This window comes from Oratosquilla oratoria, chromosome 24, assembly GCF_046742065.1.
Source record: "Oratosquilla oratoria isolate Oo_2021 chromosome 24, ASM4674206v1, whole genome shotgun sequence".
In the NCBI taxonomy this organism is placed as follows: Eukaryota; Metazoa; Arthropoda; class Malacostraca; order Stomatopoda; family Squillidae; genus Oratosquilla; species Oratosquilla oratoria.
This window is the reverse complement of record NC_134800.1, coordinates 50708687-50734925: the sequence shown is the minus strand read 5'-3', so window position 1 is coordinate 50734925 and position 26239 is coordinate 50708687. Positions and strand designations below refer to the sequence as shown.

Genomic DNA, 26239 nt, shown 5'->3' with positions numbered 1-26239 from the left:
CCACACCGTCCCATCACATAAGAGGGGCTCGCTACCTACCATGGTGGTGGATATGTGAATGACCCCACCTGTCAACTGTAGGTCAAGGACACTTCGGGCGGCAACGCCTCGTTGTCCACGTTGTCAGATGAAATGGAAGATTTACTCTCATTCTCTTTCCCTCAAACTCGAAGCCATACAGTAGTGTTATGAATATATATATATATATATATATATACATATATATTTGTGTGTGTGTATGTATGTATGTATGAGAGTGTGGGTGGAGGAAGAATAAGCGAAGATGGGCTGGAACTCTTTTACTGCTTATACGTTTCGACCGACTCGGTCTTCTTCAGTCGGTCGAAACGTATAAGCAATAAAGGAGTTCCAGCCCATCTTCGCTTATTCTCCTTCCACCCATACTCTCAGCTGTCTAAACCATTCATCCAGTATGTATGTATGTATTTATTCCATAGACAAATAATGTACAGAATAACAGGGAGACAGATCGCCTTGCGCATTTCATTGGTAATTGTATCAACAATGTGGTCACGGCAAAGGATTCAAGTTAGGTCACATCTACTATAGCGTCGATTAAGGTGGCCCTTGTTGGCTGTGATTCGGTTTGCAGGGGGGTCGAAGTAGGCTGGATTCGGGAACAATCCGAGGGCCATCTCCGCTGAAGACACGTTGAGGTCTGTTATCTCTATATTCAACGTAGCTGCGTCTTCCTTCGGTGCCTAGCGTGCACACGCGCGCACGCACTCGTATGTTACAACGTGGTACTGTCGACGAAGACTACAATCTCCCTAGTTACACGCATTGTTCAGTGACCAAGCTAATCGACCTTTCCGACTACGCCCGTTTGACGACAAAAGGTTCTCGGCATCTCGGGCTAGGCCCTCTACTTTGGACAATGGCCCTCGCTGCATCTCAGGTCAAGCCCGCATCTCGGGTCAGCCATCTGCTTCGGACACAAAAGGATCTCTGCCGGCGCCTCTCCACGTCGGACCAAACCTTCTAAATATTCCTATGATATGGCAACAGTCTCCTTATCCCATGATTGGTAACCTTTGTGAATATGTACAAAGAATATGTTTCTGGCAACCCTCCGAGTTTTGCTGGGAGCTTGCCGTGTATTTTGTAGTAAGAACGTAACTTGGAAGATTAAAGCCAATAACTCCGCCCGAGTTTCTTTCATCACCTATTCCAAATGTAGTACAACCTACAGGTCATCCCAGATGGTTCAGTGAGTGGTGAGCAACGGGATGGCTAGCGTCGATGGCAGTTGCCGTGGATGTTTGTGATGGGGTTTGCAGGGGAGTCAAAATAGACTGGTTTCGGGGACAACGATCCGAGGGCCATCTACGTTGGAGGCACGCTGAGGTCGTCCCAGAGGGCTCAGTGACCGGTGGGCGAAGGGATGTCTTGTGTCGATGTCATAGGTTGTGGATGACTGGTGCGGTTTGGAGGAGCATCGAAGCGGATGCTGTTGCGCAGACCAGACGGCTGTTGGAGACGTTAACCGTTCATGTTTCCATTTTCCTTTTCTTTAAAACCTCTTTAGTTTGATAATTTGTTGTCACTGTTGTACCAGACTATCTTTAACCTTTCTTGTCCCATTTAGTCGCCTCTTGCGACATGCAAGGAATATATGTACGTGAATATTGTTGGAACTTAAATAAAAACAATGGAACAAATACTTTTTATTGAAAATGTAGATTACAAGTTAAATATACATGTAGGCATCTATACGTATCCTTCGTGATCATGAAATTCATTACAAGAAGAGGGATGCTCACAGTCAAATTTCTCTGGAGTTGATTACTACCTAATATTATATACAGATACAATCTACTACTGCATACACCCTGGTACATAAAGTAAGGACTTCATTGGTTAGAGTATTACAATAAGATAACACTAACAAGTCCAGTTACAGTAAAGATGTAGAAATGTAAGACAAAATCACTATCCAACTAATCAGAGGGGATATACATACACCAGCTGCAAGAAATTTTAAAAGATTTCATCTCAAATCTTATTAGCCTATTAGAGATCAAAAGAGAAATCAAAGATTTTTTGTTTGGGTTAGCTAATTATATAGGATCATACAAAAATTCCTGATTATCTTCTCATCAACGTTGACCGAAATTTGAATTTTGAATGGTGTTCACCCCTTGACAATTGGTGACGTATTGCCAAAATAATTACATAGTTGAAATATGAGCAGAACACAGTCGTTTCTTTTGTTATATCAGAGATGAAATAGGTCACTTCAAACTAAATACAACTTAAATATTCGGCGTATGCAAGATTACTGTAGAAACTGATGCACCATCCCAATTATATTTCTTTCTATAGACGTGAATTTTACTTCCTTAAATGTCTCTTACAATCTATGAGCAAGAAAAGAAATAAAGTCGATTTCGATATCTACAGGAACAACAGATGAGTTTCAGATCTTTTCTTTCTCTTGAGTTCTCGACAGAGTAGATGTTATCCTTCATTATCACAAATAGACAAGAGAAAAGCACTTCAGATAACACTTTCTCTTTCCTCACCCTCAGTTATAAGGATAAATAGAAAATAACATAAATCGACGTTTCCACATGCAACCTATTTCAAAAATTGTCTTCGGGAAGAGTTCATTGTTTCTAAATTATCAGCAAAATAAAAAAGATGTAACAGACATTAGCCTTTGAGGGACAAGTGATGCCACACACTTTTATTCATCTTAGACCTTCTCCCCTGTGAAGGATTAAAATGTTAGTTTGTCATACCCATTGTAGGTCAAAACACCATATTTGGTTACTTAAATCTTGTCCTGGCTAATACTAGACGATTTTGTTCAATTTGGAGTACCCTTTACCTGGTGAGGTGTTAAGACAGAGAAGTCTTGATGATCATCGCAGCTTGCTTTTATATTAAACATTGTAATACTGATATGGAGAACCTACAAAAGTAGTGAATATACCAGCATTTTGTCATTTATACAATGACATAGATAACAGGAAAGTTGGTGATAGCAATATGATTCTACATCCCCAGGGTAATTTCTTAAATATTCGGCAGTGTGGAGATGTTTAAGAGTTGGGATTTTCCTTGCAATGTGGACTATATGTACATTATTCTGGCTGTGGTGTAAAGCTACTTTGTTACGCTGAAGGAAACCCCTTTGCAGTGTGTGTCCACATGCCATAAAACGCAATTCGTTTCATAACACAGTCCAGGGGCATCATGATGATGCTAATGAAGAACAGCCCAATGAATATGGAAATGAACTTTGCAAATTGTTTACATGCACAAGGCAAACAAACAGGTCTTTTTAAGATGTAAATTAAACAATAAGACATAACGGACGAAACGTTATGATTAAAGCGGTGGAAATTCTAGCACGCAATGCTTCGTTTGGAATTTCCGGTTCCGGGTCTTCAAATTTTCCATTATGGACAGATTCCAAGACGATGGCTGTAATGAGATATTAGATGAAGAAAAAGGAGTCGGAGAAAGGGCCGGTAAGAAAAGTAGTAAATGCAAGCTATATAAAATTTTGGATTTAGTCAAAACAAGTCGGGAGAGAGGAAAATCAAAATAGTAGTATGTTTAATCTCTTGGAATTGGGCAGGTAAGTTGGTGCGAATGACTGATGAGCGATGGAGCAAGTGTGTTACTGAGTGGACGCCGCGAGATAGGAAGCGTGGAAGAGGGAGACTAGACAGAAGGTGGAGAGACTAGATCGAGAAGTTTGCAGGAGTGACGTGGCAGAGGATGACACGGTCGTGTGAATCATGGAATGCTATGAGGGAGGCCTTTTTCAGCAGTGGACTCAGGATGGCTGATTTGATTTGATTTAATCTCTTGCCCGCGATGTCCTGCTGACGATGTACATACCAAGACACCGGGGGTAGATGATCTCTGGAAGCCTCCGGTACCCACACGGGCGTGGGGCAGGTCAGGAATCCCTAGTACTGGGATTTGACCACCAGTACAACCGTCAACACGTTTGAACAGCATTTCTTAGGATCAACTCTGCTCAACCTACAAAGAACTAGAAAATGCGACCTAAACATTTCCTGCCCCCTGGAAGGTCATCCAGTCGAGGGTCACAATAAAACTACACGACAGAAGAAGAGCGGAAATAAATAGATAAATAAATAAATAAACAAATAAAAAATAAGAAGCTCACAGAGAGCAAAGGAGACACCAGTGTCAGAAACAATGCTGAAAGACAGGATGACGGTTAAACGAGTTCACTGAAATGAAAAATATTGTGGAGGCGATAAGGAAACGGGAGCGAAAGTGAAGTTGGTGAGGGGAAGTTCGCCAGAATGGAGTATGAGAGCTGAAGTAACTGTGTTACTGATTGTACGTAGTAACAGCGAGATTGAAGCTCGCTGGCTGAGCGGGTTAGGGCGTCGTTACTTGCGGCGAAGGTCGAGGTGAGGACGGTTCGAATCCTGACACCGGTGAAGTTGAACCAAAGGCATGGTTCACTAAATTCCACGCTACAAAGCCCTCTGTGAGGGGCACCGTCCTAGCCTCCCGATAGGGGGGAGTGTGTGACGTTAAACCATATCAACAGCGAGATGGATGCGTTAAAGAGAAAGACTAGACAGAAAACGGAAAGTCGAGGGAGAGAGAGAGAGAGGTTTGCAGAGGTGATTTGACAGTCGTGCGACCTATGGAAGTTATTGGAGGGAAGCCTTTATTCAGCAGTGGACTACAAATGGCTGATTAAATGACTGAATGGCTAAGAGTTGCTGCACCTGACAAATTAATGAGCTTTTAGTGACTTCCGTTTAACACCTTCGGTATCCGATATAAGGAAGAGGTTAATTGTGATTCGTTCACCCTTTTCTTACCTAAAGAATCACACACAGCTGGACAAAGTATCCCGATGACAAAATAAAGGACCAAGTGTCCCTCAGTCAAGAAGGGATTAACATAAGAACATAAGAATGAAGGAGACTGCAAGAGACCATAAAACCTACACTAGGCAGTTCCATGTCCATTACCACCTGTCATCCCCATCCATAAAGTTGTCTAACCGTTTCTTAAAACAACCGATAGTTTCAGCGCTCACTACATGGTTACTAAATCTATTTCATTCGTTGACCACCCTAATAGTAAACTAGCTCTTGCCAATTTCATTCTTAAATCTAAATTTGTCCACTTTTAATCCATTACCGCGAGTCCTGCCCTGTTCTAATATGATGACCATGTTTGTGTCACCCTTGTTAAAACCTTTGGTCCACTTGAACACTTCTATTAGATCACCCCGCACTCTGCGTCATTTTAGAGAGTGTAAGTTATGGTGCCTAAGCCTTTCCTCGTAAGGTAAATTTCTGAGCCCATGTATCATTTTGGTCATTCTCCTCTGTACTGATTCTTGTGAATTGATGTCTATTCTATAGGACGGAGACCAAAACTGTACCGCATAGTCAAGGATGGATCTAACTAACGCCAGATAGAGTTTGATAATTACCTCTGCACTTCTATTCGTAACCGTCCTAGCAATGAAACCTAATGCTCTGTTAACTTTATTCCTGGAGCTAATGCACCGTTTCCTGGATTTAAGGTCAGAACTCACTAGAACTCTCTCGCTCTTAGCGGGTATTGTTCAACAAAACTAGTTTGTTCGCCTGCCCCACCTCACAAGTGTTGTTACAATTCAGATGATAATTCATGCCTCCAACATCCATTGTTTCGGATTAAGCGTCCATGAATCACCCCAAGGGTTGTCGTAAAGTATGAATGGGATGGTTCAAAAACAAACGCAGGAAATGGACATAGCACTAAGTCAAGAACTAGTCATTATATAATGAAAAATCGAAACGATGGTTTTACATTATATAGCAGTAATACACACACATGGGAGAGTGAAGTAATACGATTCAATTTTTACATTGTTCATTCTAGCTGCTAACAAATTTGAGGTTGTGGTTATACTACCTTGATACAACCAAATACCTTAGGCTCCAAAAAAATTCAAAACACTATCAATAAATTTGAGAAGAAGATTGGTACTTTAAAACATAAAAGATTGAATCAATCTGTAGACTTGATTCTCCCATACAGTAGAACTGCAGCCCTGAAGTACCCTCATTTAAAGAAAAAAATCTACAATGTAGTAATGTTGAGCAGTGTTTAAGTGATGTAATATGTGTCTTCTGTGTGTGTGTGTGTGTGTGTGTGTGTGTGTGTGTGTGTGTGTGTGTGTGTGTGTGTGTGTGTGTGTGTGTGTACGTGTGCGAATATTTGTGTGTGCGCCTTTTTTGTTGCAGGATCTATTGGGGAATGATCTGAGGGGAGGTCATGAATAGTTTCCCATAGTGTTTGTAGATGAAGTGGGCGTGAGAACTTAGAGATGTGGAGGGTTGTCTTGTGGTGATTTTGCTGGAGCTTGGTATGTTTACGTTGGGGAATCAGTCTAAAAACCTAGGCAAGATGCTGTAATGATTATAATTTATTTTATATTATTTGTTTTTGTTTTGTTATCATTTGTCTGTCTGATTTTCATTTATTATTAGTTATATGTTAATTTATTATTATTTACTATTTACCTGTTTGTTTATTATTTAACTATGCCTATGCATTTATTTATGTATTTTATTTGTTATTTACATTATTATAGTTTTTATTTATTATTTTTTTTTTCGCATCCGACCTAGATATGGACCAAAAGGTCTCCTGTCGGCATGCTCCGCCTTTGTAATCCTTTGTAGTTCTTTGTTTGCTCATTGGTTTGATGATTGTGTTTATAGCCATATAGGAGTGGTTGGTGTTCAGGTCTCCACCCAGCATGTAGTTTGCTAAGTCACTGAGTAGTTGGAGCTTGGACGTGAATCATTGGTGTGTCCATATAGTACATGATGTATGAATATTTATGGTATCGGTGAAAGTTTGCACATAGAGTTAGAAGCGCCCGAAAACCACATAACATGTTTATGATATATATTTTTTAAATTTATTTTTGAATGGTGATTTCATCTACTCTAATCTCTGTGTGTGATAGTTACTTTTTGTTAGAAAATGGTACGTTTCTGTATATAAGTGTTACGGGTCTACTTTTATGTTGTGATTTGTCTTCCCTGGTTGTAATGTAGTCTGCAAAGGCTAGTAGTGTGGTCTGTGGTAAGAGTTTGGTTTCTTATTTTAGTATTATGTAAATTGTGTGTTTGTGTATTGCTTCAGCTTTGCGTATCTTATTTTATTTTATCTTATTTTTTTGTAATTGTGTAAATGTTTACTTGTAACACATTAGATGTGTGTTTGTTCTGTGTTTAGGTATGTGGGGACAGTAGGTCCAGTCCAGTTTAGCGTTGGTGAGTGTGGTGCACTCCACGTGGCAGTTGTTGCACTGGAGAGATGTGTGTATATGTAAGGGGTCTTATATATTTAGGATATGTGTGAGGGCCTGGGTCTGTTTTTATGTCACTAGCTTGGACAAAACATGGGAGAGCAGGCGCCTTACCAGAAAAAAAAAATAAGACTATATTATGGAAAGATGGTGTATTGCAAAAGATGCTCAGGAGACCAGTTACTGGTCCATTGGGGCCTCACACCCTGGTGGAGGTAGAAGGTGGTGAATTATTCTGGGCACTGATTGAAAGGTCTGTTTCACTCTGGAAGCTCTGTACCCTTGGGTGATCGTCCACCTTCCATCGCCTCGGCGTCGCCTCTTGAAGGCGTCATTCTTTGACACCTTAGTTTAGTGGTTCCCAAACTGCGGGTTAATTATCCCTTAGGGGTAATTTAGCAATTTGTCGGGAGTAATGAAGGGATAACAGAAAAAAATTAAGAATTCTGAAAATCAAGAAAACATTGCGGAACCTGGCATTAGGATTTAAGTTAACTTAGTATTAGGATGTAAAGTTGTAAAGTAAACCTATTATAATTAAGTAGTAAAGTTAAACCGAATGACAGTAAACATAGAAAATTAATATACAGTATTAGAAAAGAAGAAATGTGTATCTAAGTGTGCAAACGTTGCCAGGTTGGCACTTTTAACCACGAAGCCAAGAATTCCTCAATTAGCTTCAAGCATGCACCTCCATCAATCCCATTGATGTTCTCGACATCTTTGGCAATAGTCATTAGATATGCACAATGCTCAAATACAATAGATAAGTGAAAATGTCTTAGTGTTTTGATTTAGCCATATATATCAATATTCTTATCCCACCGTCGGAAGAGAAGACACTAATGTCGAAAGTTCTGTATATTTCGATCACTAACTGTGATCCTCTTCAAGCAGTTAGTGATCGAAATATACAGAACTTTCGACATTAGTGTCTTCTTTTCCGACGGTGGGATAAAAAGTTTGATTTACTAATGTGCTACGACATTACTTTACTGTGACATATATCAATGTTGACAGCATTTTGTGATAGGGGGTAACATGGTTAATGTGGCACGTTAAATTGGGTAACAATCTGAAAAAGTTTGGGAACCACTGCCTTAGTTGGACACATTAGGCCATAGTTAATTTTGATCCACAACAAGTTACTTATCTTACCTTACCCCTACCATCTTGGAAATGTCCCCTCACTATGGTCACACGAGTCTGTATAAACTAATACACATTAGAGGTATAGAACACTTAGGGTACCAATAGCATAAAATACAAGTCTTGTTTTATCTACATGCACCTTACCAAACTCTCGTCGAAGTATATATAAACATGGAGGGCTTTCTCTATGATATTCTAACTATCTTATCATATATAATCTATATTACGAATGTTGAGTACAAATCTATTTACACAACTGGAGCGTAGTTCACATGTTATCCGGTATATTTCACCACAGTTATATTTCTAGTTTTACATAATTGATCCCTCCTTTGGTCAAAATATTAAGATATTCATCTTAAAAACATCCGGATATTCTGTATAATACGGACACCTTTCTCTTATATAAACCGCTATAGTTTGGACAATGCAATTTCAGTAGACATTTTTGTGTTTACATAATTTTCCAGAAAATTGCAACAGGCATTCACTGTGAATATATAGTATTTTTGTGTCATTATGACATTTGGAAATAAGCTCTCGTACTGGGATTCGAACCTTCGCCTGAGCGGCTTGCTTTTTAAAGACGAAGGCGTGATGGTACGGTCTTGGTCTTTAAAAAACAAGCCGCTCAAGCGAGGGTTCGAATCCCAGTAGGAGAGTTTATTTCCAAATATACCTTATGTTGCACAAGCAGACAGAACTGGGATTGCATTTAGGTTTTTAAAATTGCAAATGGAGGTGAGAAAGTTGTCAGTTAACGTCAGCCATTACTGGCCTAGACAAAAGGATCGTAACTTCATTCGGGAAACTGTCAGAAAGAGATCTTATTAGAACTATTGGCACGGGCGCTTAAAGTTCACAGAAACATACAAACATTCTGCACATTTTTCTTATACATCCGAGCACAAGTAAATATATTTACTGTCACATGTACACATGTCTGTACAATTCCTTGGTGTATTGTAACTCAAATTGTGTTCAATAATATGAGACATCAAGCTAAATCATTTTGATATTCATAAGAACGAAAAGAGCTAACCAACAAATTGTTTCTACGTACTGTAAGTGTCTAAGCCATTAACAGAGTAATCTAAATAAGATTAATCGTTGCCTTAATAGTATTCAGATTCGTATTCCAAAGTCTTTGTAACAAATATGAACTTATATTCATAGGCGCACATTTGTGTTCCAACGCGCCCACGCGCGTGCGTGTAAGGCCACAACAATATCTATAGATCGGGTCATATATGAGCACTGAGCTCTCATCCAGGAGGTAATAGCTGTTGGTTACGCGCCAAACACGTGATCCAAAGACCGTGGTGAACCTCTCTCTCTCTCTCTCTCTCTCTCTCTCTCTCTCTCACACACACACACACACACACACACACACACACACACACACACACACACACACACACACACACACACACACACACCCGCGCGCGCTTATGCGCGCCTGACTAACTTAGATTAAACTAATCATTTAACCTAATCTAAATTATCAAATCAAATAATTCTTGTGTGTTGTCATTTGCGGGTGAAAATGCTCTTCATTCAAACATATTGTTTAGCAGTCACATCCAAACTTGTTTTTGACAAAAAACGACATGATTCTTCATATCTGAATCCTTAACGCTCAAGATTTCGTAAAACGTTCTTTCTTCAGTATTTTACAATGTCTAATGCCACCCATATCTTAGAAAAACATTGAAGGGACAACTAGAAAATAGTTTGTATATGAATTGCTAGTGCCATAATGTTCCTTGAACCTACGAAAGTGACTATACAGTACAACAGATAAGAGCAACTGATAACTTGATCCTCACAACGCAGCGAAACACTTTTTATTTTGTCACACTAGAACTCTGGTGTCGCTTTTTCCATTTTAGCTTTGCAGTCCTATGTTTGCCATTTATTCGAAATCTTTGAATTGTTCTTAGTTTAGTAGTTATTATTAGAGACATAGGGTATCAAAAACGTATATAATATCTAAAGACCCTTGTAAATACTTGCGAATTTACACCCATTTTGTTATGAAATCCAGACACCAGAGTCTGTATGAATCCGGTTGCTGTTCTATGCTGTGGGTTTTCTCTTTTTTATTGTGTGGAGCCCCGAAAAAAATCGTGACTTCCAGTTTCCAAAGTTTTTCTTCGAAGAGGCAAAACTAAGTTGTTGCTTGAATTGTGGCATTAACTGTGGATCTTTGCTACCACTATTAGAACCTCTGCCTACAAGGACGGCGCTGAATAGAAGTACTACACAAGGAAACACAATGAAATTATCCTGGATCCTGGTTATGAAATATGTACCGTGGATACAAGACTCAACTGACATTCCAGCATATTTCCTGGAGTTTGAATTTCCCATGTCCTTCTGAAATAAATCACCTTAGCGCTATAGTCGGGGGCCCCTGGTCTAGGCTGATCCAAATTTGGAGTGCCACTCACTGTACTTCTGAGAATTACTCTGAGCAGGACGAGTTCTGCTCAATGCCGCCTCGACATCAGCCATTGTTATCGCTTCCAATTGTAGCTCTGGGAGCTGGTCATCCTCAACTGTAAGGTTCATGAAAGAAATGCAGAAATTAGCGCCTTTAGACTTATCTTACAAAATAAAAAAAAAATGAAATGAAGAAAAGTCAATGCTAAAAGTGCATAGTGTCTCCGTCTAATCTTTTGGAAACAGAACAAAATATTACGAAAAAGGTCCCAATAGCCTCTTCTGATAACACATTACTAAGTAGAGAAACAATCATTGCAAAGATACTTGATACCGTTTGGCCATTTGGAAAACAGCCTGAGAAAAAATCTATGAAAAAGATAATTTGCAAAAATACTGTATTTCTCAGCTCAGTCTCTCGGGACTAATGTAGGTAAAGAATTCACAAGTTATGTTGAAAACAGTTTTATCATTGAAAAAAAAAACTTAAACAATTGTCTCTTCTTGTTCTCTCCAAAAATAGATTTTGTGATTGCGAAAAAATTCAAGTTAGCCAGAATATAATTAAATATGTTCACGTATCTTCTATTCAGTAAGAACTCTAGCCCTACTAGTAATACATAAAAAAACAATATAGGAAATGATACCGAAACTCATAAAATGTTATAGAAGAAAAAAAGAAAAAGAAAATTAAAAATACTTTGGTTTAGACTGGGAAAAATATATATTTGTTTATAGTTCGGTTCTTATCCCAGTAAAATAGAAAACTTCTAACTGTATTGTATTGCATTCATGGTAGGAAATTGATTCTTTTCGTTGACTTTGAGATTCTTGAAACTGCTTCTAGCTATTTCTAGGTTTTAATCTACATCCTGATAGCTTGAGGTCTTAATTTCTCGTTTGGTCAGTATTAGTGTTAAATTATTCTAAAATCTGATGTTATTAAATTTCCTTTAAGGTGATAAAGATCTATGTCAAGCCCCTCCTGAGTTTATAGTTTCCTTTTATTTCCTTTTTCTCGGTCCATCTCCTCCCCCCCCCCTCCCTGATGGAGATAATTAAAAAGATGTGTTTCTTTTCTATCAGAATTCTTGAATACCAACTACTTCGAGATTTTCTATATATCTTCCAATTTTTCCTTTAGTTATATTGACATAAATCATTAAATTTCCTTTCAACGTATCAAATGACTCAGACTTTACTTTGTGTTGTATCGTTTGATAATATGGAACTAAAATATTTGTTTAAAATAACGCATATTGACACTAGGATCTTCGTTCCTTACGTATTTTCTTATCTTACCTGAAAAATCCTCCAGGACGCTGAAAACTTTCCTAAGACATGTCATGGCCGCTTCCTTGCACACCACTTTGATATCAGACCCACTGTAGCCATCGGAGATCTGTAGGAAGAATAAAAACGCGATATCATAAAAAAACCGATTATGATGATGATGATGATGAGGAGGAGGAGGAGGAGGAGTTGGAGGAAGAGGACGAGGTGGAGGAGGAGGAGTTGGAGGAAGAGGAAGAGAACGAGGGGGAGGAGGAGGAAGAAGAGAAAGAGGAATAGGAGGAGGAGGAGGAACAGAAGGAAAAATATGGAAAGAAGGGGAAGAGGAATGGGAGGAGGAAAAGGAGAAGAAGAAAGGGGGAGAGAAGGAAGAGAAATTGGAGAGAAGAAGAGGAGGAATAATGAAAGGAGGAAGAGACAAAGAAGGAAAAGTAGGAGGAGAAGAAGGAGAAGGAAGAGAAGGAGGAGAAGGAGAAGACAGAGAAGGGAAAGGATGAGAAGGAGGAGGAGAAGAAAGAGGAGAACGAGGAGAGGGATTATTTGGTTGTCATGGAATGTAGTTTCCAGCTCTTCTGTCTTTGTAAACAACCTCGTGTGTTTTCTTATTTTCTCAAGTACTGGTCTAAATTAAAGGTACTTAAAGCTTGCTAGATTTTTTTATGAAATTGGAGAGGTATTGGTGTTTTGTCGCCTAAGATTTGGTGTAGTTCTAGTGTTGTTTGAAGGGATAGATGAGAAAGTAGTATACATACACACTGAATGGTCCCCAGTACACAGATATTAATATTTTTCAACCATAATAATTTTTTACTTTTCCCATGCGTACACACTACCAATTGCACTATCATAGCGGGGATGGGTGGAGCATAAAATTCGTGTATATTTATGTAACTCGAGCATACAAATATAAAAAACTGTTCTCAACTTATATCTCTCTTGATAGAGCAATGGTTTAAGTCACTATTCACTTGTTACGTCTCAGCTGAGTTCGAGTCCTTGGCTTGACTACGTATCAGTTTCCGTATATGCTTCCGTCGAGCTCCTTGTCAGTCTCGATCGTGATGGCATGGAATTAAAGTGAAAAAATAATATGGTTGAAAAAGATTAATGAGAAAGTAAATGGTTGTTGTGGAGTGCACAAATCAAACGTTCTAGTAGTATGTGAAGGGAGCTTCACGCTGGCAGTTGTGAGGGTCGTTTCCTGTCATGAGGTGGCCGTGTGTGAGACGGCAACTTTCTTCACTTAAGCTTAAACTTGAAACTTAGAACCCACTGTCGGTGGAAAAAGATAAAAAGTGAGATGATTGTTCCTGTATATTTCGACCACTCTCTGTGGTCCTCTTCAGCAGAATGATTACAAAGGTATAGTACAAGAAGATATACATAGTAATGAGGTATATGAAGGGGGACATGGGAAGACACAGGTGAATTTACCCTAGGTATGGTAAATTCACCTGTGTCTTCCCATGTCGCCCTTCATGTACCTCATTACTATGTATATCTTCTTGTACTATACCTTTGTAATCATTCTGCTGAAGAGGACCACAGAGAGTGGTCGAAATATACAGGAACAATCATCTCACTTTTTATCTTTTTCCACCGACAGTGGGTTCTAAGTTTAAATTTTACCAATGTGTTACGACATTAATGCAATCTAATTTACTTAAGCTTGTTAATGCTGTGTCAAAACGTCGGTTATGTTCATGTGAGTACATCCATAGATGCATGTGGGACTTGACTACTGAGTTGTATGTTGTTCCTATCGTCATTTTCACATATTTAGTATTACACATCGGACGACTGGGTAGTGATGTGTTACTGGTATTGAAGTGGAGGCATCGAAAAGGTTGGATGCTACCTTTGGAGCATCCTTGTCGACTCGTTTGTTACCGAAAATACCAACATGAGATGGTAACCAACAGAAGTATACATATTTGAAGGAGGTAGAGCTTTGGATCACCCACCAATGGATTTTGTGGACCAGTGGATAGTGGGACTTGGGGGTGGATATCGCCTATAAAGCACTTTGTGGATCTAATATGATTATTCAGGATGTGTGTGTTGGGGGAGGGTTGTAAAGGATACATACATACATGTACTGAAGGCTTTTTTCCCCCTTACACGGGAGGTAGCCAAAGGCATAGAAACCACTCCCACCCATTCCATCCCCTACATACTCCATTCCCCTCTACCCTCTTCCCTCCCTCTTATCTTGGCACCTCCTGGATGACGGGTCATCCCTGCATTTTGTCCACTTCCCTGGGTCAGAAGAAGTGTCGCAAGACACAGCACATCCACAGCAAGCTGCTTCATTTAATTGGCGCCCTCCCCTGTCCCCTCGTGTAGAAAAGGAGAAGACGGGGAGAAATCCCTTCGGGCTACGTCAATTTATTTCTCATAAATACTCCCTCAACCCAACCCCATCCTCATAGCCTCAAGCTATCAGGAGGTAAACATAACCTAAATGTTGGTGGAAAAAGTTTTGACATTAGCTTCGTCTATGAATGGAATAAGTTTCGAGCTGATGTAATTGAGTGTAATATAGTTTGAAGCTGTAAGATTCAATTGAAGAAATAATTAATTTTTTTTTTATCTCTGATTGACCGACAGGTTTACTGTTACCATGTTTTATCATTGTACCTGTGTGTGTGTGTGTGTGTGTGTGTGTGTGTGTGTGTGTGTGTGTGTGTGTGTGTGTGTGTGTGTGTGTTTATGTGTGTTTACCTAGTTGTATTTACCTAGTTGTATTATACGGGAAAGGGAGCTATGCTCGTAGTGACCCGTCTTTGTATCTCTCAGCATCTAGTTTGTTCTTAAATTCTTGTATGGTTTTTGCACACACTATTGTTTCGTCTAATTTGTTCCAGACATCCACCACTCTGTGTGAATGCGAAAGAGAGAGAGAGAGAGAGAGAGAGAGAGAGAGAGAGAGAGAGGGGGGGGGGAGAAGGAATGCCTCCATCATTAAGTCAAAGGAACCAAGACCTGGACCTCACCGAGGCCAACTGATGATACTCGAGGTGCGTATGGACCTCGTGTCCCGCCTCCTGAAGATCATGAAGAACCTCTGGGAGATGGTGCTTAAACATGGATTCCCGCGCCGCCACGGAAGGCAGGGGCACCAGGATCCGCTTCTCTAAACGACGGAGCATGGCTGGATCAAGTTCCCTGTGTAAATAATCATTAAAGATATCAGTTAATAATCCTAAAACAAGGAGCATATTTACATCACGTCTGTATTGAGGTGCATATATTGAGGTATATACATTTTTGTGTAGTACGTATTCCATACATAGATATTAATGTTTTGAATTTTGACAAGAATACAGCTCGCATGGAATGTCGAGATTATTTTCGTGTTAAGTTGGAAAACCGACACACCATGGGATATTTGAAGCGGCCAATAGGAAGACGTGATCGTTGGACTGTGTGAGGCCATCAAGCTCGACGAGGAGTTGTGTCTTCATCCTTCGAGAAGCTTCGTGCTCCTGCTCGCCTTGCCTTGAGGCCATTAGAGCGTCCACCTCATCCACGAAGATGGTGGACGGGGCGTGGAAGCGAGCCATCTCAAAAAGTACCTGAAACGAGTGGACATGAAGATGGTATATTGAAAGAATATTCACACATATTCAGTCAGTACTGGGGTATTGGCTATTATCATGCAGCAATGATTGCACAGTAGCATGAAGCCAGTGCTTTAGGGACTGTTTTGGGGCGCCTTTATAGACTAGATCCACACATCATTTGTCTATGTTAGAGTAAAATATCTACTCATAGAAGATTTTTTTTTTTTTTTTTTTTTACTGCGAATGTTTAATTAACCATTCTAACCTACAACCGGGAACTCAGTATATATGATTTACCAGTGAGTTTAACTTAAATCCTGAACAGGTGCGATTGTCTTCCTACTACACACAGAAAGTGGGTGAGGGTGTTCAGGTGCCCCAGCCAATGTGTGTGCGTGGATACAAACGCGCGTGCGTGAGTGTGCAAAGGCTGGTATGTGATAAACAAGAACAGTCATTACCCGGACGAGTTTTTCGGAATCCCCTCTCCATTTGGACACGAGGCTTGTGGCGGAGATGTTGAAGAAGGTGGTTCGGCATTCGGTGGCCACTGCCTTGGCCAAAAGTGTCTTGCCTGGAAAGCGGAAACACCGATGACAGAATCCGTCGACGTCACCAGGTCGGCCAGGAATACATTGCCACCGAGGACCCAGTGACCAGTTTGGAAAACGGTTATGCATGAGTTAAAACACACACGCACACACACACACACACACACACACACACACACACACACACATATATATATATATGTGTGTGTGTGTGTGTGTGTGTGTGTGTGTGTGTGTGTGTGTGTGTGTGTGTGTGTGTGTGTGTGTGTGTGTGTGTGTGTGTGTGTGTGTGTGTGTGTGTGTGTGTGTGTGTGTGTGTGTGTGTGTGTGTGTGTGTGCATCTTTTTCAACCACATATCACTTTTAATTCAATACCATCGCAAAAGACTGAGAATCGCTCGAAGGAGGCATCCGTTGGGAATTGAAACGCAGACGAGCCGAGGATTCGAACCCAGCTAACCCGTAACAAAGTTACGTCAATGTAACTTTGTTACGGGTTAGCTGGGTTCGAATCCTCGGCTCGTCTACGTTTCAATTTCCACGGATGCCTCCTTCGAGCGATTCTCAGTCTCGTTTGCGATGGTACGGAATTAAAAGTGATATGTGGTTGAAAAAGATATTAATTGATCACTGGGAACCATTCAGTGTGTATGTATATATATATATATATATATATATATATATATATATATATATATATATACATGTATATGTACATGTATATGTATATGTATTTGTATATGTATATGTATATATATATATATATATATATATGTATATGTATTTGTATATGTATATGTATATATATATATATATGTATATGTATATGTATATGTATATGTATAAGGAGTAATTGGTAAGAAACAGTGTGGGTTTAGGACAGGTAGGGGTTGTGTGGATCAGATTTTTGTGGTAAGGGAGATAGGTATGAAAGCTTTAGCAAAAGGTAAGGATGTTTTTTAGGCCTTTATGGATTTGGAAAAGGCTTATGACAGGGTAGACAGGAAGGCATTGTGGGAGGTTTTGCAGATATATGGGATAGGAGGAAAGCTGTTAAGAGCAGTCAAGAGTTTTTACGAGAGTAGTAGAGCCTGTGTTAGAATTAGAAATGGAGAGAGCGAGTGGTTTGAGGTAAAGGTGGGACTTCGCCAGGGATGTGTCATGTCGCCATGGCTGTTCAATGTGTGCATCGATAGGATGGTGTGGGAGGTAAATACAAGAGTAATGAGCAGGGGATAGGAGATGGTTAAAGAAAATGGAGAAAAATAGGAGATAAGCCAGTTGTTGTTTGCTGATGACACTGCGTTTGTAGCAAGATCAGAGGAGAGATTAAGAAAGTTAGTGACGGAGTTTGGGAAGGTGTGCGAAAGGAGGAAGTCGAAGGTAAATGTGGGTAAAAGTAAGGTGATGAAAGGTACAAGGGGCGAGGGTGGCAGCAAAGTGGATGTGAATATTAAACGAGAGGCTGGAGGAAGTGGATAAATTTAGATCATTTAAGGTGGATGCGACAGGAAAGGAGGAGTGGAGGTGGAGGTAGAATGTAGATTGAGAGAAGCAAGTAAATGCCTTGGAGGATTAAAAAGCGTAATTAGAAATAGACATTTGGAAATGAATACTAAGAGGAGATTATATGAAGGGTGATTGTGTCGACAGCACTGTATGGGACAGAAGCATGGAACATAAGAGAGGAAGAAAGGAAAAGTTTAAATGTGTTTCGGATGGAATGTCTGAGAAGTATGGTAGGGGTTACTAGGTTGGATAGAGTGAGAAACGAGGAGGTGAGGAGGAGAGCGGGGGAGGAAAGGGAGTTGGGAGATATGGTTGATGAAAGAGTATTGGGATGGTTTGGACACATGGAAAGAATGAGTGAAGAAAGATTGGTGAAAGAAGTGTGGAAGCCAAAGGTGGAGAAGGTGAACATGAGGGGGCGACCGAGGATGAGATGTATGAATGGGATAAAAGGGGCGTTGAGAAAGAGGGGGATGTCTGTTGAGGAAGGAAGGGAGAAGACAGAAGATAGGGGTGAGTGGAGAATGGTTGTATATAGATGATGTTGTGATGCATGGAAGGGAGTGGGTGAGGGATAGGGGGTTAGGGAGTGATTATGTGTGAATGATATTTTGACGCAGCACGAAGGGATTTCTCCCCGTCTTCTCTTTTTCTGGTACATGAGGGGATGAAAAGTTGGGGGTTGCCGGTTAAATGAAGCAGCCTTGCTGTGATAGTGCTATGTCCTACTGCATTACATCTGACCTAGAACAATGGGCGAGATGCAGGGATGACCAGTCATCCAGGAGGAGCCAAGAAAAGAGGGAGGGAGGGGTGGTGAATGGGAGTGGAGTGGGTGGGGATGAAATGGGTAGGAGTGGAATTATGGCTTTTGACTTTGGCTACCTCCCTTGTAAGGGGGAAAAACCTTTGTGTGCATGTGTATATGTATACCGTATACACACACACACACACACACACACACACAAATATGTATATGTATATATATATGTATATATATGTATATATTTATATATATATATGTATATATATGTGTGTGTGTGTGTGTGTGTGTGTGTGTGTGTGTGTGTGTGTGTGTGTGTGTGTGCATGTGTATGTATACATATATAGTAGGAAAAACATATTGGGATTTTTTCTTTTCTTTTTCTTTGTCTTTTTTTAAGTATGGCTATATTAGCAAGCAAGTGAACATTAAGGGAGAGCGACTGGAGGAAGTGGATAGTTTTAGATACTTGGGTGCAAGTGTAGCAGGAAAAGGTGGAGTGAAGGTGGAGGTAGAATGTAGATTGAGAGAAGCGAGTAAATGCCTTGGTGGTTTAAAGAGTGTAATGAGAAATAGACATTTGGGAATGGATGCGAAGAGGAGACTGTATGAAGGAGTGATTGTGCCAACAGCACTGTATGGGGCAGAAACGTGGAACATAAGAGAAGAAGAGAGAAGGAGTTTGAATGTGTTTGAGATGAGGTGTTTGAGAAGTATGGTGGGGGTTACTAGGCTAGATAGAGTGAGAAATGAGGAGGTGAGGAGGAGAACAGGGGTGAAAAAGGATTTGGGAGAGAGGGTTGATGAAAGAATATTAGGATGGTTTGGACACATGGAAAGAATGAGTGACGAAAGACTAGTAAAAGAGGTATGGAAGGCAGATGTGGAGGGAGTGAACATGAGGGGACGTCCTAGGATGAGGTGGATGGATGGGGTGAAGGGGGCTTTGGGGAAGAGGGGAATGTCTGTTGAGGAAGGAAGGGAGAGGACGGAAGACAGAGGTGAGTGGAGAATGGTTGTATATGGATGATGTTGTGACGACATGAGGAGGAATAGGCGGGGGGTGGGGGGTGGGGTAGTATGTGTGAGTAAATTTTGACGCAGCCCGAAGGGATTTCTCCCCGTCCTCTCCTTATATGCAAAGGGGGACGGAGAGGGGGGGTCGCCGATTAAATGAAGCGGCCTTGCTGTGGATGTACTGTGTCTTGCGACACTGCTTCTGACCCAGGGCGGTGGGCAGGGTTCAGGGATGACCCGTCATCCAGGAGGTGCTCAGATGAGAGGAAGGGTGGGAGGGGTGTGGAGTGTATTTAGGGATGAAATGGGTGGGAGTGTTTTTATGCCTTTCCTTTTGTGGCTACCTCCCTTGGAAGGGGGAAAAAGCCTTGGTATATGTATGTATGTATGTATGAGTACGTGGTCTTCTAAGGCGTCGCAAGGAATCGACGTGCCTTAGACGTACCTGTTCCGGGAGGTCCGAAGAGCAGAACTCCGCGCCAAGGCTTGAAACGCCCCACGAAGAGTTGCGGGTACTTGAGAGGATAGACGACGGCCTCTTTCACCAGACGCTTTGCCTCTTCCAGGCCTAAGATGTCCCCCCATTGGATGCCCGGGTTATCCACAAGAATTTCCTTGGAAACAAAGAAATGGAGCATGAGTTAGGACTCTTATCTCAGGATTTTTGGTTTAGTAGTAGATCCAACCTCGTGGAAATGTTATCTTTACCCATTCGATCATTGCTAATTTTCCCAGTTGACCTGACTGCGATTAAAATCTCCAATAAGGACTATGTTGTTACTGTGTGTGTGTGTGTGTGTGTGTGTGTGTGTGTGTGTGTGTGTGTGTGTGTGTGTGTGTGTGTGTGTGTGTGTGTGTGTGTGTGTGTGTATTTATTCACCTTGGTCTTTGGATCACGTGTTGGACTCGTGATCGACAGCTATTTCCCTCCCGGAAGAGCTCAGAGCTCGTATGACCGATCTATGGGTAATGCTATGACCTTACACACACACACACACACCCAACTCCCCGCCCACGAGAGTCAGAGTAACGACCCGAAGCGCAGCGATACCGAAATAATTTCGACCCTGGGCAGGATTCGAACCAGGTACTGCGAGCACCACCGTACTTCCCAGTCCAGTGCTCTACCAACCGCGCCACCGTGTGTGTGTGTGTGTGTGTGTGTGTGTGTGTGTGTGTGTGTGTGTGTGTGTGTGTGTGTGTGTGTGTGTGTGTGTGTGTGTGTGTGAATATACTTACCCTTTGAATAGTATTTGCCAGGTCTCTATACTCGCCCGAAAGGAAAGGAAGCGCTGCAGGTTGCTTGACCATCTTGTTGTCCCAAAGCCCTCCCCCAGGATCCGTGTTCTCGACATCATCTCCTGGAAGAGTAAAAGTAAAAGTAAAAGTAAAAGTAAAAGTAAAAGTAAAAGTAAAAGTAAAAGTAAAAGTAAGAGTAAAAGTAAAAGTAAAATAAAATAAACTAAAGTAAGAGTAAAAGTAAAAGTAAGAGTAAAAGTAAAGTAAGAGTAAGAGTAAGAGTAAAAGTAAAAGTAAAAGTAAGAATAAGAGTAAAAGTAAGAGTAAAAGTAAAAGAAAAGTAAAGTAAAGTAAGAGTAAAAGTAAAAGTATGAGTAAAAAAAAGAAGAAGAAGAAGAAGAAAAAAAGAGAGAGATAGAGGCGAGGTGAAAGAATGGAGGATAGAAAGGACTAGAGAGGAAGGGAGAAAATAGGGGGAAAAAGGAATTAGAGAGTGAGGCAGAATGGAAGGAGGAAAAAAGGAGGAGTTAAGTAGGGGGACAATGATGAAAGGGGGAGGGTTTTGTTAAGTGTAGAGATAAGGGTAGGAGGAGAAAAAGAAATGCCTCATGATGGATTGAAAATCATATCGAAAGGTGGAAGAGAGGGTGGGGGAAGAAAGAGAGTTAATGGATGAAGAATGAAAGGAAGAAAAGAGCAAAAGGATAAGAGTTCGATACAATGAATTCCTTCGTATCAAACACTAATTACTGTGTTTATCCTTTAACTTTTAATAGAATTGTAATAGTAAGACAATAGTGAGCGGGACTTAGGTTCAGTGGGAATCACGATCGAGGCTTCGCGAAGTTCCATGATAGTTAAAATGGCAAAACGAGTGAAATCTTTTTTTCAGACTGTTGCTATACCTATCTGGTGACGTTGGGAATCGTAGAAAACGGAGACTATGGCTATCAGCTTAATTTCACTTAATTTCTTCCATCTTACAAACAAACCACCAACCTCTTCCTTTTTTCACTCATCTGTACAACAACCACGCACATTTAATAACCCAATCAAAAGGGATTCTGTTTATAGTCCTAATATCAATACCCCTAATATTTGATTCTACAGCTTCCCTCCGGTCTTACCTTGCTGTGTACGACGTTGGAATGAATTCAATAATTCGTTGCACTTAAAAATTACCCAGTATTCTGTCCAATGCTTAATACGTAATAATTATATTGTTCGTTCAATAACACCATGGTGCCAATTCCAATTCATTTACCTCCTTCAGGTGGACCTGGTTGCTTCCCCTTGAGAGGGTTGGGTCTTCCTTTGCCGATGTCACCGATGTTGTCCTCTAGCCGAGTGTAGTCACTGATCATGGCCTTGAGGTCCACCACCTGACGAGGCTGTCGAAAGTCAAGATGGTCATCCAAAGAAGTTTTGATTTTCTTCTTGATTACACACACACACACACACACACACACACACACACACACACACACACACACACACACACACACACACAACCACACACACACACACACACACACACACACACACACACACACACACACACACACACACACACACACACACACACACACACACATATATATATATATATATATATACTGTATATGTATGTATGTATATATATATACATATATATGTATATGTATATGTATATAAATGTATATGTATATATATATATAATGTATATATATATATATATATATATATATATATATATATATATATAAATAAGCGCCGGCTTCGACGTCAGGGCTTTGCCGTGGGCGCTTGGACTGTGGCGCTGCTCTCTTCGCTCGCGACCGCTTCGCGCCCAAACCTCCTCCTCCTTTTTTTTTTTTTTTTTTTATTTTTTTTTAACGAAATTGGAAAAAAAATAAGGCTGCTTGTTACTGCGGCAAAGTAGCATGCAGTCGATACTTTAGGGTCTATATGGGGCGCCCCTACGGACCAGAGCCACACATCATTTTGTCTATGATAGAGGAAAACTCTGTTCATAGAAAAATGATGACACTTTTATACTACGACTGTCCCTCCGTTATGCTGTCCCCCAACCCTTGTTGCTATACTGTACCATTTCTCTGAGTATTTTCCTTTTCTATGGTGGGGGAATTCCCTGTGGTGGGGGAAAAGAATACTACCACCAAGTTTTCCCACTTGGATCGTAAGAGGCGAGAAAAAAAGGGACGGGGATTGGGACTAGGCATCCCTCTCCTTGTAGCCCTACAGGGCACATTCCTAGAAAAAAAGGCAGAGGCATAAGAGGGGCTGGAGGGCCTCGGTCCAGCACCCTAAGGTTTGGGTCTTTTAATGTGCGTGGATGTGGTACAGATGAGAGTAAAAGGGAAGAGATAGGTAGTATGTTTGTGAGAAGAAAGATGGATGTGTTGGCTTTGAGTGAAACTAAGCTGAAAGGGAAGGGCGATTGTAAATTTGGGAGTGTAAGTGGGAGGTTATCAGGAGTGAAGAGAGGGCGAGGGAGGGAAGGGGTGGCTATACTAGTAAGTGAAGAGATAGGTAAACGTGTAGTGGAGTGGAAGGAGGTTTCCTCAAGGATAATGTGGATGAAGGTGAAACTGGGAAAGGAGATGTGGGTTTTTGTAAGTGCATATGGGCCTGGCAGAAGAAGAATGTAGAAGAAAGGGAGGCCTTTTGGAATAGATTTAAATGAGTGCATAGAGGGTTTAGGGAGAAGTGTAAATGTAATAGTACTGGGAGACCTTAATGCTAGGGTAGGAAAGGAGCCAATTGATGGAGTGGTTGGGAAATGTGGAGTTCCAGGAAAGAATCGTAGTGGAGAGTTGATGGTGGAAATGTGTCTAAAAAGAGAGTTGATGATAGCAAATACAGTGTTTCGGAAGAAAGTCAAGCATAAGTACACATGGGAGAGGGTGGTGGAGGGAAAGGTGGTAGATAGAGCTTTAATGGACTATGTAGTGGTAAATAGGATTATGATAGGAAGAGTTAGGGATGTACATGTGCTAAGGGGAGAGGGTGGGGGAATATCAGATCATTTTCTGGTGGAAGGTAAGTTGAGAGTGGAGGACAGATGGAGGAAGAGGAAAGGGACAAAAGGTAGGGAGGTGCTTAGAGTGAACTCTCTAAACGAAAAGGAAAAGGAGAAGGAGTACAAGAGGAAGCTGAAGGAGGAGTGGGAGGGAGTGAAGGATTGAGTGGAGGTAGGTGTGGAGGAGGAATGGGGATGGTTCAAGGATGGAATCACAAAGTGTGCAAGGATGGTGTGTGGAACAAGAAGGTCAGGAGGAAATAGAAGGAAGGGTAGTGAATGGTGGGATGAGGAAATGAAGAAGGTTGTAGAAGAGAAGAAGCGAGCTTTCACAGATTGGTTACAAAGTAGGACGAGGGAGTCATATGAGACGTACAGGGAAAAGAAAAGAGAAGTAAAGAAAAAGGAGGAGACAAAGAGGAGAGCAGATGTAAAACGGGGTAAGAGTATGACAGAAAATTTTGAAAGTAATAAAAAGATGTTTTGGAAAGAAATTAAGAGAGGAAGAGGAGGCAAATCAAGTAGAGAAGAAAAGGTAAAAGGTGCAGATGGAGAGATGATAATGGAGGAGAAGGCAGTAAGGGGAAGATGGGCAGAATATTTTAGGGAGTTGCTTAATGTGAAGGAGGATAGGGAGGGAAAGATAGCTGCAGTGGAAAATGCTAAGAAAACGAGAGTGATGAGTGAGGAAAATGGAGGAGAAATAAGGAAGGATGAAGTGAAGGCAGCAGTTAAGATGATGAAAGCAGGTAAGGCACCTGGTCTGGATGGATGCCATGCAGAATGTCTTAAAAAAGGAGGTATAGTGATGATGGACTGGTTGGTGAGGTTATTTAATGTTTGCTGGAGAGAAGGTAGAGTGCCAGAGGACTGGAGGAGTGCGTGTATAGTTCCACTTTACAAGGGAAAGGGGGACAAGTGTGAATATAGTAGTTTCAGAGGGATTAGCTTGTTAAGTGTAGTTGGGAAGGCTTATGGGAGGATCTTGATTGAGAGGATTAGGAGAGGAACAGAAGGAGTAATTGGTGAGGAACAGTGTGGGTTTAGGACAGGTAGAGGTTGTGTAGATCAGATCTTTGTGGTAAGACAGATATGTGAGAAAGCTATAGGTAAGGGGAAGGATGTTTTCTGGGCCTTTATGGATCTGGAAAAGGCTTACGACAGGGTAGACAGAAAGGCACTGTGGGAGGTTATGCGGATATACGGGATAGGAGGAAAGCTTCTGGGAGCTGTCAAGAGTTTTTATGAGAGTAGTAGAGCTTGTGTCAGGATTAGAAATGGAGAGAGTGAGTGGTTTGAGGTAAAGGTGGGACTTCGTCAGGGATGCGTTATGTCACCCTGGCTGTTCAACTTATACATGGATGGGGTGGTGCGAGAGGTGAATGCAAGGGTAGTGGGTCAGGGATTGGAGATGGTTAAAGAAAATGGAGAAAAGTGGGAGGTGAGCCAGCTGTTGTTTGCGGACGACACTGCGCTTGTAGCAGGATCGGAGGAGGGATTGAGGAAGCTGGTGACAGAGTTTGGGAGAGTGTGTGATAGAAGAAAGCTGAAGATAAATGTGGGTAAAAGTAAGGTGATGAGATGTACAAGAGATGAAAGTGGCAGTAATCTGGAAGTGAGCATTAAGGGAGAGCGACTGGAGGAAGTGGATAGTTTTAGATATTTGGGTGCAAATGTGGCAGGAAAAGGTGGAGTGAAGGTGGAGGTAGAATGTAGATTGAGAGAAGCGAGTAAATGCCTTGGTGGTTTAAAAAGTGTAATGAGGAATAGGAATCTGGGAATGGATGCTAAGAGGAGACTGTATGAAGGAGTGATTGTGCCAACAGCACTGTATGGAGCAGAAACATGGAACATGAGAGGAAGAGAGAAGGAACTTGAATGTGTTTGAGATGAAGTGTCTGAGAAGTATGATGGGGATTACTAGGCTAGATAGAGTGAGAAATGAGGAGGTGAGGAGGAGAACAGGGGTGGAAAGGGAGCTGGGAGATAGGGTGGATGAAAGAGTATTAGGATGGTTTGGACACATGGAAAGAATGAGTGAAGAAAGACTAGTAAAGGAGGTATGGAAGGCAGATGTGGAGGGAGTGAACATGAGGGGACGTCCTAGGATGAGATGGGTGGATGGGGTGAAGGGGGCTTTGGGGAAGAGGGGAATGTCTGTTGAGGAAAGACGGGAGAGGACAGAAGACAGGGGTCAATGGAGAATGGTTGTATATGGAAAATGTTGTGATGCATGAGGTGGATTGGACGGGGGAATGGGGGTGAGGTAGTGTGTGTGTGAGCAAAAATTTTTGACGCAGCCCGAAGGGATTTCTCCCCGTCCTCTCCTTTATATGG

At 41.2% G+C, this 26239-nt stretch overlaps 1 protein-coding gene across 1 annotated transcript in view; it reads right to left on the bottom strand.

Annotated features, from left to right (window-relative positions):
- Positions 1-6761: 6761 nt before the first annotated feature.
- The window catches only part of LOC143038627 (katanin p60 ATPase-containing subunit A-like 2), a 59401-nt gene continuing 39923 nt past the window's right edge, over positions 6762-26239 (bottom strand). The window contains exons 8-15 of the mRNA XM_076208093.1: positions 22145-22271; positions 20881-21002; positions 20087-20255; positions 16263-16375; positions 15617-15813; positions 15232-15403; positions 12245-12344; positions 6762-11058 (exon numbers count right to left, since the gene is read on the bottom strand). Of these exons, the coding sequence (XP_076064208.1) occupies positions 10919-11058; positions 12245-12344; positions 15232-15403; positions 15617-15813; positions 16263-16375; positions 20087-20255; positions 20881-21002; positions 22145-22271 (1140 nt within the window). The 3' untranslated portion in view covers positions 6762-10918. The remainder of the gene's footprint in view (positions 11059-12244; positions 12345-15231; positions 15404-15616; positions 15814-16262; positions 16376-20086; positions 20256-20880; positions 21003-22144; positions 22272-26239) is intronic.